Raw genomic sequence first — 12,766 nt, 5'->3', positions numbered from 1 at the left:
CAGCACTTCAAAGGGAGAAGCCACACAAACAAGATAAATGCTTCCTGGAGCTAACGTGATTCTTCTGTGCTTCTATAAAACTCAGAGGATTCTGCACTTCTGTGCAGTTTCCACAGGTGTTTTTATCACCCCTGAATCTGTTCAGCATTAAAAACCACAAAGCTTGAGGGAAGTGAAGGCTGGAGCCCGTCCCTCCGAGTTCACACTTGTGTCACTTCTGCATTCAAAGCCATGACAACACATTTTGTACAAGATGACAATAATTTCCTCTGCCCCTTTGTAATTTCCGTGCCCTCACCTCTCATCCCAGCAGGCTGTGGTTTTCACAACCCAGGAGGCTGTGGTTTTCTTTGCTCACCATGAGTAGAATTTGTCCACTCCCTGTGGAGACTCATGAAACCTCACAGAATGTACACAGTGTCCCTTTTTTATTGCATGGGCTGTGCTCTGGCTGAATCACGCTCCCAAATCCCATAATCACACATTAACTGACACATGCACTGCAACTTCCAGGGACAAAAATCAACGGCAGCACTTTGTGGATGGATGGATGGATGGATGGATGGATGGATGGATGGATGGAGGATGGATGGATGGATGGATGGATGGGTGGATGATGGATGGATGGATGGATGGATGAGGGATGGATGGATGGATGGATGGATGATGGATGGATGGATGATGGATGGATGGAGGGATGGATGGATGGATGGATGATGAGGGATGGATGGATGATGGATGGATGGATGGATGGATGGATGGATGGATGGATGGATGGATGAGGGATGGATGGATGATGAGGGATGGATGGATGATGGATGGATGGATGATGAGGGATGGATGGATGGATGGATGGATGGGGGGTAAAATAAAATAAAATAAAATAAAATAAATTAAAATTAAATTAAATAAAATAAATCCTCTCTGGAGTGGAAAATGAGGCAACTTACAAGTTGGTTGATTGAGTGAGTTTAAAAGTCATGACCCATAACCAGATGAGGACACCTACCTGCAAATAAATAAAGTTAAGCAAAGAGAGACATCAAATGCACTTTGTTCATCCAAGTTCTAGCTTTATTCCTCTACGTATTTTAGTTTTTTCAGATTATTAAAGAAAGGGAGGAAGAAACTAAACACAGGGAAGATAAGGAAGATGGATGGATGGATGGATGGATGGATGGATGGATGGATGGATGGTTGGATGGATGATGAGGGACGGATGGATGATGGATGGATGGATGGATGATGAGGGACGGATGGATGATGGATGGATGGATGATGGATGGATGATGGATGGATGGATGAATGGATGGATGGATGGATGGATGATGGATGGATGGACGGATGATGGATGGATGGATGGATGGATTCATGGATTCATGGATGGATGGTGGAGGGATGATGGATTGATTCATGGATGATGATGGATGGATGATGGATGGATGGATGAATGGATAGATGGAAAGAGCCTGACAACTGCTCTCAAGTCACACACCAGGTCATAGAGGCTCAGTTTAAAGCTGGTTTGGCTAAAGAGAAACATAATCCTTCCTAATCTTAATATATATTGACAACCCTGCAGATACATATGGACATACCTGGCAAGAGACTGACCCTGAGAGGTCACTGTCCCCCCAGAGCTGAGCATCTCCTGCAAGCCTGGTAACATTCCCAGTGGTTATCAACTGTTCTCCAGGAAAAAGAGGGAGAGAAAAAAAAGTCTTGAAGTACAAAGAAATTTATTGTGCTTCGTTGTCCGCCCAACAATCTGGTGTTTCTCATCGCTGCAAAGCAGTATTTGGGCTCCACTGCCATGAAAGATTTGCTTTCATTAAGAAATGAGGATATTTTTTACAGGAGGAGGATCAATAAACAATAAGCATTATCCCACTGCAAGGTAAACTGTAGGAGCTCTGCCCTGGCTGGGATTAGTGCCTGCTTCTTCTCAGGGTCAGAATAACAAAGTGCAGTTGTTTGTCTGTACTTCACATTCCACAAAAAAGTACCTATGGTGGGTTTGTAATCTCAGTGTCAATAGAAGTAAAATCCCCTTGAAATAATGACAAGACCTAAAATGACACAGTTTCATCCAGATACTCTGAGAGAGGGAGGCTGAAACAATAAGATCATCCTGCAAAAAATTTCATAGACAAACCATGTGCCTTTCCCAGCCTGCTTTGCTTCCGATACATAGATTTGTTTCAGAGATTAAGAAATTCCAAACTAGTCTTGGAGTACTTTCCCTTGGTATTTCCACCTGGAACACTGAAATTCTCGTGATACATCACATTTCTGAGAATGCCGGTTTGAAGCTCAGCTCCCAAAGAACAGCACATTCAGCCAGCTGACTCTCTGGCCTCTGCTAAGTGCATTTATTTCTTAATCCCTCATTTCAGTAAGAGTTTTGTGTGGGCAAGCAGCTTCTTCAGAACTGCAGCCAACAGAAAGGGTGTGTTGGAGGGAGGGGAAGGGCGATACAAGCGAGGAGTCTCCCACGCCGGGCGCACGAGACGACAGCCCGGGATACTCTGCCCCAGCCCACCAGGGAAACTCAAAAGATCAGGTTTCTGGAAAGGACATGAAGTGGGCTGAAAGGCTGCGAGCAGGAAATGGGTAATTATTACACAGGGAAGGGCCTGGAGGAGAAGCTTGTTCAGGCTGGAGAAGAGACTGAGGTCAGAGCTCCCCGGGGGCTGCAGCTCCTCCCGAGGGGCAGCTCCGATCTCTGCTCCTGGGCCAGGGACAGCACCCAGGGAGCGGCTGGAGCTGGGCCAGGGCAGGCCCAGGCTGAGAGCAGGGAAAGGTTCTTCCCCCAGAGGGTGCTGGGCACTGCCCAGGCTCCCCAGGGAATGGGCACGGCCCCGAGGCTGCCAGAGCTCCAGGCATTGATCAAAGAGGATTTACTCTGCTCTGCATCAGTGTGGGAAGAATGGGAGCACTCCTTTGTGCTAGAAGCTGCTCTTGAACATCCTCCTGCCAGGGCTACGTGTCAGCAGAACAAATGCCCCTGGACAGGGCAGCTCAAGCAGATCACGCTCCTGAGCAAAATTCACCTGGCAGCAGCCATTTGTGCTGGAGTCAGTCCCACAGGAGCAGTGCTGAGTTTCCAGTCATGCTAATTCCTCCTGGGCTGCAGTCTTGTTGGGCTGCAAATGGTGCTGGATCAGCTAAAGGGATGGCTGCACCCATTTTCTCTTTATTGGGGTGCCTTTATACTCCCCTCCTGTCACTGCTATTAGCCAAGTCCTGGGACAGCACAGGGCCCTGCTGTGCTCAGACACTGCGGTCACAGGAGCAGCAGCTGTTCCTGCCCTGGAGAGCACAGCAAAGGAGTCCACACAGATCCAGGCTGTGGGATGGGACTGGGCATAGGTGCTGGCAGGGAAGCCCAGGATGGCACCTGAGTTCTCCCACTCTTCTGGGCAACAGGGAGGCATGGGATGCTCATCTGCCTCATTGTGAGGGGTTTAGACTGAATATTTAGGAAAAGGTTCTTCCCCCAGAGGGTGCTGGGCACTGCCCAGGCTCCCCAGGGAATGGGCACGGCCCCGGGGCTGCCCGAGCTCCAGGAGCGTGTGGACAGCGCTGCCAGGGATGCCCAGGGTGGGGCTGTTGGGGGGTCTGGGCAGGGCTGGGGCTGCACTGGATGATCCTTGGGGATCCCTTCCAGCTCAGGAAATTCCATGGCTGTGACCTAAAATACTGATCAAAAGGGCAGCAGGCTGAGCGTGGCCATCCCATCCTCAGCTGGGTACAGGCTGCCCCCACACCACTCTGCAGCTCCAGCCTTGACACCTGGCACAGAGATTCCATCTGTTTCCTCCCACTGGCGTCAGGACAAGCTGCCAATATCAGGGAGTCACAGTGGAGTCATTTCCAGAAATGTCCCAGCACTGCCTGTTGTCTGCTACCCACAGCTGACACCTCCAACAGGGGCTTTTCCACAGGTCCCAAATCTTCCCAGCCCCAGGGCAGATGTGGATACACTGAGAAAGCCTATACAATGCCTTCCCAAAACATTCCCTCAGCTTCCAGCAATCCCATGCACAGGAACTTTCCTGAGACACACAAATCCTGAGTATTTCGTCCCCACCACCAACTCCTTTTCTATAAACATATCCAGTACGTGCCTGAAGTTGTGAAATCTTTCAGCATCCACAAAATCTTACAGAAAGAAGTTCTACAGTTTTAATGGGGAGGGGGAATATTGGGGGGTCTACCCTCTCTCTGGCTGGTTTAAATTTTTACTGAGTGCTAGAACCCATCCAAGCATTAATTTAATTAATCCTAGCTTTAATTCAATTTATTTAATTCATTATTTTAAGGAAGAAATTCTTCACTGTGAGGGTGATGAGGCACTGGAATGGGTTGCATAGAGAAGCTGTGGGTGTCTCATCTGTGGAAGTGTTGGATGGGGCTTGAAGCAATCTGGGATGGTTGAAAATCTCCCTGCCCATGGCAAGAGGTTGGAACTGGAGAATTTTTAAGGTCCCTTCCCACCCAAACCAGTCTGGGATTCTGGGATTATGTGAATTTAACTGGTTCAGGTGAAGGTGACCATAAAGACCTGCTCATAACATTTACGTGTGGGTTCCTCTGATGTTCACTCAGTGCAAACCAAGCTGTGGATGTTCCCAGCTGTAAAATCAGCTGTAAAATCCTGGTATGCTCAGCTCTGGGCATCCTGCAGGAGAGAGCAGGAGAGCACTGGCTTTCTTGCTGTACAGTTAATAATTACATTCAATTAATTGCAATTAACTGAATTATTAATTGCATTCTCCCCAGTCTTTCAAGGGCTTTCTTGGTATCACCATGCTCACGAACAACTTTTATAGACAAATGAGCACATCACAAGACTCACAAAAGGTCAGGTGCTTCTCCTGGGGGAGCTGCTGGGAAGGAGAGCTCTGAAATAAAGCCAGTGGAGGCCGCTGGCCCTGTCTTTTTTTATTTACCTGATGGGAAATGATCCAGGAACCTCTGCCAAAGAGAGCCATAAAGCCATTAGAAAATGGCACAAAAGGGCAAATTTTGTGATAACACAAATGTGGCAGGAGGTGGCTAAACAAGGAATAAATCAATGGCATTGCTCATTTCAAGGGAAAAACAGGGTCAGATCAGTGCCAGGAAATTGCTGGCACATGGGAAGTCATTAATTACTCCCAGATGTGAAAGCTAAAGTTTGCTTTCTTTGCACATGCAGAGAAGGACAGCAAGGTCCTGAGGAAAATTTGTGCTGATTTCTCTTTTCTGACTCTGCCCTCAGCCAGGGCCTGGCACCTGGAATGAGGCCAAGTGTGATCAGAGGGACTGGTGAGGTGTGAGCCCTCCTGTTCACCACAGACAATTATGTGCTCCCCAGAGCACCAGGATTAAGAGCCTGGATTTCACAGTCCGTGTTAGTCAGAGGGCTCTGCTTTAGCAGAGTCATTCCCTCTGTGCCTCCACAGCGACCTCTCTGCTTCCTGTGCCACTGAGCCAAGCCTGACATTTGAACCTTTTCCTTTCTCAGTGGGTTTTTCAGCACACTGGACAAAGGCTGCAGCTAAATCAGAAATAGAGTGGAAAAGGTTCGAATTTGACACAAACCTTCCATGATGAACTTAAGAAAATCCGTAAATCCCCGTTTCGTCATGCAAACAATCCTTTCTCGCTGAGCTTTCAGGAACCATCTGGGGTTTGCTTCTGAAATTTTCCCTCCTGTGAAAGGATTCCTACATGATTTGGTGATGCCCTGTGGGAGGGGGCTCCTGAGGGAGCAGGAGCACAGGGATGGCACCCTGGTTTGATGCCCTTTGGTTTGGGGGAGCAGGAACTCATGAATGGCACCCTTGCTGTGCTCAGCTCTGGCTCCTTTGCCCAGCTGGCACAAGGCTGTGCCACTTGGTCCCCCAGCCATGCCTGGGGGTGTTTTGGCAGAGTCGATGCCTGCGGGAGCAGCCGGCTTTGTCTGGGGAATCACGGGGCATCCCTTCAGGAAAACAACACAGTTCCCATACCCTGGGTTTGTACAGCTTTCACCTCACGTGGCAGCAGCAGCCTAGAACTTGAAGGCCTGTGTTAAAAGGGAAACAGAGACCACTCACAATCCTTCCTTGGCAGACTGAGCTCAAGAGTTTAAGTGTATTAGAGTCCTGCAGGCCATGACCATGAGCTCAGACTACATCACCACTGCCCTGCTCAGGAAATTCGGGAGTCTGGAGCCAGAGAGCTGCAAGATCCCATGATCCTCTTGCTCATACTGGACAGCTCTGGGCTGCATCACTCCCAAAAAAGGCGAAGGGAAACGGAAGGTCCAACTGTGCATAGCTGTGACGTGTGAAAGGAAGGCAGTGACCAAGTCATTCTTCCATGCCATATAATCCTTTCTACGGAATCAGCTTTTTTTTGTAACCAGATTTTCTCCCTCTGCTTGCATTCGTCACATAGAACCACGTCTCCCTGATGCTGTTCCACGTATCCTCAGCAACCCCTCGGCCTCCACACAACAGCAGCCAGCTGTGGTTTGCTGCTGATGGACACCCTGGCACGTAGAGCAGGGAGGCTGGGGCAGAGTCAAGGCTCCGCCTCGCTGGAGCGTTTGCTGGGGACTGCCAGCAGCACCGAGGGGAACAAAGCCCTGGACCACAGAGGGAGCACGTTACAGACCCAGCTTCCTGGTATGAGCCGCAATGGATGGGAAAATGTCCAGGTAAGCGGTGCCTGACAGTACAAAACTTCCTGGCGAAGCTCCAGCAAATGTGGTGTCCTGTGCAGCCACTCTAAATACAGGAATTCCAGGCTGTCCATGTCATTTTCCCTTCCCACAGGAAACAAACCAGTGTTTACCCTGCAAGGCTCTCCTGGAGTCCCTGGAATGGCTCAGCTGCCGTGCCACAGCCCCTGCCTCCTCTGCAGTCACGGCTGGAGCCAGGGACACGCGGGAGCAGCATCCCTTTGGGCCATGACATTCCTCCCAGCTCCCGACACCTCGGCAGCACTGCCCAGCCCAACATCTCACTCGTGTGCGTGGGAGGGAAGAGTGGTGGCAGGAGGAGCATTGCAGCAGCTCGGAGGTGGGAGGTCACATGAGGGACACGGCTGCTGAGGTGGGAACCATCCCGCACCCTCCCACTCCTTCCCGTCATGTGTCATCCCATGGCAAGGGGTGTTTGAGGGGCTGGTCCCCATCTCCTGCCTGCTGACAAACCCAGTCTAACTGGGTAATGTTTCCACGTAGCAGCTGGGTTTGCCCTACTTCTGCCTATTGGGGGTCGGGAGTTGCACAAGGGCAAGGAGTGACCTGAAAGCCCCTCTGGACACACCCCCTCGCCTGCCCAGGCCCATGAGAAACCCTTCCAGAGCATGGGTGACATCACTGCTCTTCCAGGAGCTGATCGTGCCAAGAGGAGCCCTCTCATCCCTCTGCCTTCCCTCCAGCCCTGCTGCTCCTCTGACACATGAAGCCTCTGGTGGGAGACTCCAGATGATCCAACCAAATGCCAAGCAGGAAGGAAATGATGAGACCAAGAGGAGGAAATTCCCACCAGACTCCCACTCTCCTCCCAGCTGAGGGATGCTCTGTGCTTTGTCTTTCTGTGGGGAGTCTCTCAGGGGTCAGCAGATAAAACATTAAGAATTCCCCAGACAGTGGACAAAAATCACTTTTAAAACCCTTGGAAAACCTCTGAGATGGGCTTTGAATGCTCAATTACTTTTTCTCCATGTCCACTGCAAGCTTCAAAACTTAAAACACAGACACAAAATCATTGAACTACATAATTGTTTAGCTTGGAGAAGACCTCCAAGATCATTGAGTCCAACCATTCCCCCAGCACTGCCAAGGCCACCACTGACCCATGTCCCCAGGTGCCACATCCACAGGGCTTTTAAATCCCTCCAGAGATGGTGACACCACCACGGCCCTGGGAAGTCTGCACCAGGGCTGGACAATCCTTTCAGTGAAGAAATTTTCCTCATATCCAGCCTGAGCCTCCCCTGGCACAGCTTAGAGCCATTTCCTCCTCTCCTATCATTTATTACTGAGGGGCTGGAGCCCGACCCCCCCGGCTGCCCCCTCCTGTCAGGGACTTGTGCAGAGCCACAGGGTCCCCCCTGAGCCTCCTTTGCTCCAGGCTCAGCCCCTTTCCCAGCTCCCTCAGCCGCTCCTGGTGCTTCAGCCCCTTCCCAGCTCCGTTCCCTGCCCTGGACACGCTCCAGCCCCTCAATGTCATTGTTGTCATGACAAGCCTAAAACCTGAGCACAGCCAGGGCCAGATGTGCACAAGGAATGAGTAAAGATTCAATCCACTGAGCGTTTTCCGTGCTAAAGACCAGAACAGCTGCCAGACCACTCCTGTGCACTTCTCTCTCCTCGCTCTAGATGTGATCCAGCTTGTCCTGAGACAAAATGCCCCCAGACACATCAGGCACAAACACGCAGGGAGCACAAAAAGCACCTCAGACAGCAGAGAAAACTCAGCAGCACAGCAGTGACATGCCCCAGTGCCACGCTGTTTTCTTTGGATCCCTAATTCCTTTCATACTTTTTCAGCTCTTCAAAAACATCTCTGAGCCCCACAGCTGCTCCCCAGCAGAACATCTGCCCACTTTAAAGCTCGTGAAGCTGCGGCAGTGATTAGGAACTCCTGCAGATTTCTCTCATCAGTAGAAACTACTCAAGGATCACAGGCTGGGACATGTCTGACAAGAGCAGGAGAATTTGCACAACAGGCTGGGCTGAGAGCAGAGCTGGGGACAAATGGGGAGCAGCAGGAGACGTGTGAGGGGTGGCATGATGTGACATGATGTGACATGACCGAGAGCCAAGAGGGACCATCTCTGCCCGTGCCCTGACTGCCGTGATCCAGCTCTCTTCACAGGAAAGAAGAGACCACAGTGGTTCCCCAAGGTCCCCATTCCCTGTCCTGCAGCCAGGGATGGCTGGCGAACATCCCAGTGCATCCCAGTGCATCCCAGTGCTGGGTTTCTTCTGGCAGCTCCAGAGCTGCCTCACTGAGAGAGTCCCCTCCTGGCAAGTCCCGGGCTCCTGTGTGCCAGGCATGCTTGTCTGCACAGGAAAAAGGAAATTTCTCCTCCCTCTCTTGGGATCCTTAAGAGCAAATTCTCAGCTCGGCCTCAAAGCCAGGGGCAGAGCATGAGCCTGTTCCCACCTCATCTCAAGAGCTCAGGCCCTGCTTTCCGAGGCTCTGGCTGCTCATCCTCTTCAAGGCAAAGGTTTGTGGGTCACCACTGCCAATAAAAGCTCTTACAAGCTGTTGTCACTCAGAGCTGGCTCCCCTGGAAATCCTTGGCAAATGAAATAAAAATAAACTCCTGGGTGTTCCCTGGAGATAACTGTGTCCATCTGCTGGCAAGGCCCATGCCGTGAATATATTTTAAGCTTTTTGTAGCACTCACAGTGAAGAGAAAATTAACTTTGACACTCGTGGTCAAAATATTAGTATCAGGTTTTTTAGTATTTTGTCCTAGAGTATGCAACTGCGACACCAGAAATAAAAAAAAGTTTAAAAATCACATCTCTACACAGCACTTCGCAGAAATACGAGCTCTTTTATTCTAGGACAAACGGAGCCACACCTACCCTGAAATGAGATCTGGGCACTGTGAAAGCAGATAGCAGTCCTTGTTCCCAAGGTGTTACAGTCTAAATGCAAACAAACAGTGAATTAAGGAAGGAAACACAGTCACTTGTCAAAGGCCCCACAGGAGCGATGTGGTTTGGCTGGGATTGGAGCACGTGGCCTTTGGTGCTTTACAAAGATGTGCTGGGTGAGGGGCTGGGTAGGAGCCACCCCTGAACCCCCTGCCCTGGGCTGAGCCCCAGCATGGGCAGCAGGGGAGTGGGATTGTGCCCCTGTGCCCCTGTGCTCAGGTGAGACCCCACCTGCAGAGCTGCCCCAGCCCCGGGGCCCAGCACAGGAAGGACCTGGAGCTGCTGGAGAGAGGCCAGAGGAGGCTCCAGGGGGATCAGAGGGATGGAGCAGCTCTGCTGGGAGGAAAGGCTGGGAGAGCTGGGATTGTTCAGCCTGGAGAGGAGAAGCTTTGGGGTGACCTCAGTGTGCCCTTGCAGGGCCTGAAGGAGCTGGCAGGAAAGATGGAGAGAGACAATTTCCAAGGGTTTGGAGTGACAGGACAAGGGGGAATGGTTTCAAACTGCCAGAGGGCAGGGATGGATGGGACATTGGGAAGGAATTGTTCCCTGGGAGGGTGGGCAGGCCCTGGCACAGGGTGCCCAGAGCAGCTGGGGCTGCCCCTGGATCCCTGGCAGTGCCCAAGGCCAGGCTGGACATTGGGGCTTGGAGCAGCCTGGGACAGTGGGAGGTGTCCCTGCCCATGGCAGGGGTGGCACTGGGTGGGCTTTAAGGTCCCTTCCATCTATTCCCTCTCTGCTCTGCTTGCAGGATTCCCATCCTTGCTGCTGGCAGCCTCAGTCAGCCTCGCTGACCAAATCATGTGCTCTGCTCAGAGCATGACTTGTAGCTCTCCAGAGTACCAAGAGCTGCACTAAATTATCACAACAGGAAGATTTTTAGCAGTGTCATTGAAATAATAAGAGCTGGCTGTATTTTTGGGGGAAAAGGATGTTACAGATTACCTGGGGCCTGAGAAAATAGTTTTCTTTCTTTGGTCTTATTTTCTAAAAACCCAAATCTGGAATGCTTTTCCTGGAGAGGTGGGGGAAACCAAACCTCTCTGACTACACAAGCGTTCAAATTTCCAGCCTGTTTCTCTACGCAGGGAAAAAGGAGAAGTTCCTGCACATTACTGTGTGTGCAGATACACATCAAAGAAAGTTTCTGTTTTAATGAGAACTTTCCTGGGGACAAAAAAGTCCAATTTCAGCAGTCTGGGTAAGTCTAAATGGCAACATCTCCATGCCAAGCACTTCCTAAATGACTGGATTTCCTTGTGGAGAATGGGCTGCTGCAGAGCAGCAAGGAGAAAGGAAGAAACTTTCCTGGGATACAGGAGCCCCTTGCAGCTGGACATCAGCTGCCAGCAGAGCTTGTTCCTCCTGGTTGTGCTGCTGATCAGCTCCAGAGGATGAGCAGCCCCTCTCTATCGGGGATAGAAGCTGTCAGTCAAGTAAGATTGACATCGTTATTCCAAAATCACACTTTTCCAAGTAGCAATAACAGACTCCTGTGACAGCACAATTTTTTTGTTAAGGTTTTTAATTAAGGTCATTTGGGAGAAGATGAGCCCCAGAGCAGACAAACTTCCGATTTGGGGCCTAAGCCCTGACGGTTTGGTGCAAAAGATGCAACGTTGAGCAACGGGCAGCCTCTTGTGAATTCTGCTAGAAAGGAGGGATGAAGCAACACTTCAGAGAACCGGACCCCTTCTTTGGGGTCACTTGCTTCATATCGTCTCACCTTCCCCAAAAGCCTCTTCCCCTTTCTCTGGGAAAGAAGAAACTGCCGGGCTCTGCTTGCCTCTGCCTCTCTCCCCCCCTGCTTCTCACTTTCACTCCCATTGGTTTCATGTTCCCCGTGCCACGCGGAAAAGCCTGCGAGCTTATCCAGCCCAGCAGCGGGGTTCATCCTGGTTCCACCCACTGGGACTTTCCTGGCTTCCTTCTGCACCGAGAGGGGGGAGGCAAAGCCGTCGGGAGGCAGGAGCCGGCCCCGGGCAGCGCGGGGAGCGCGGTGCTCCCGCTCTCCCTGCCGGGTTTCTATTGTAGGCGGTGCATTCCTCGGGAGGGAGGGAGGGTGTGTGTGTGTGGCGGTGCCTTCCCACACTCGGGGCAGCTCTTATTTAATGGGGGTCTCCATGCAGGCCAGGCACCACAAGAGGATTGGCAGTGCCCGGCTCTCTCGGAGAACGAGCCCGGCGCTGCTGCCATGGGGCGTGTGGTAGAGATCGGCCCGGAGGCTGCGGCTCCCGGCATCGGCCAAAGCGCCGGGATGCACCTCCGCAAGGATTTGAGGAGGATACGGTGCGCGCTGCTGCTGTGCCTGCTCGCGGTGCTGCTGCTCATGCTGCCCACCGCTTACCTGCTGATCGGGAACCTGCGAGCGCCCAGCTCGTGTGGCAGCCAGGTAAGGCACGGACGCACCTGAGTCCTGTCCCGCGCCTCCAAACGGAGCCTTTGTGGAGCTCTTTGAATCCTCGTGACGAACTTACCGTGTTTAAGAGACTCGCTGTTACATTCCTTCTTGCTTACGCCGAGGATAAACCTGATGGTTGCTCGTTCTTTTTAACTAACTGTTCCTTACTTTCACTGAGGTCACAAGTAGAGTACATGACTCGAAAACTTTTCTTGCTGTGCTGCAGGGAATGCTTAAAAAAATCACTGGTTGGTGGGAATCAGTGTCTGTGCACTGATTTCTGCCAGATTTTTGGCATACTTTCCTCCCTTCTTTTGGCTTAAATCTGCGGTTTCCCCTCCCAGTGTCTGATTTCAGGAAGATCTGCTGATGCCAGTGGGTCAGTCACCCGTCCCTGGGCTGACAGCTACAGCTCTGGTGGATTATTAATTATCATTAATGCAAACTTCTGCAGAGATCTGATTTGAGACAATTAAGGGAGTCAGACCCTAAGTTTTCTATCCTGTTTTTCACTCCCCATTAAAACTTTCTCTAGACCTAGGGATCATCTCAGCTCTTCTCCTTTGCCAAACAGCTGCACTCACTTTGCTCCCAGCCCTACAAACTTGTGCTGTGCTGCTTGTAACCCCGTTCCACGATGCTCCATTCCTCCTGCAAGTGCCGATTCCCATGGGAGGCTGTGCATTCGGCAGGGATGCGCCATGTTCTTGGGC

General features: G+C 51.3%; 1 protein-coding gene across 1 annotated transcript in view; it reads left to right on the top strand.

The window, feature by feature from the left end:
- Positions 1–11,432: 11,432 nt before the first annotated feature.
- The window catches only part of TNFSF15 (tumor necrosis factor superfamily member 15), a 14,487-nt gene continuing 13,153 nt past the window's right edge, over positions 11,433–12,766 (top strand). Inside the window, exon 1 of the mRNA XM_008638357.2 lies at positions 11,433–12,044. Coding sequence (XP_008636579.2) covers positions 11,487–12,044 — 558 coding nt within the window. The 5' untranslated portion in view covers positions 11,433–11,486. The remainder of the gene's footprint in view (positions 12,045–12,766) is intronic.

This window comes from Corvus brachyrhynchos, unplaced genomic scaffold, assembly GCF_000691975.1.
Source record: "Corvus brachyrhynchos isolate BGI_N302 unplaced genomic scaffold, ASM69197v1 scaffold305, whole genome shotgun sequence".
Classification (NCBI taxonomy): Eukaryota; Metazoa; Chordata; class Aves; order Passeriformes; family Corvidae; genus Corvus; species Corvus brachyrhynchos.
The sequence above is the reverse complement of the archived record's forward strand: the minus strand, read 5'-3'. Positions and strand labels throughout refer to the sequence as shown.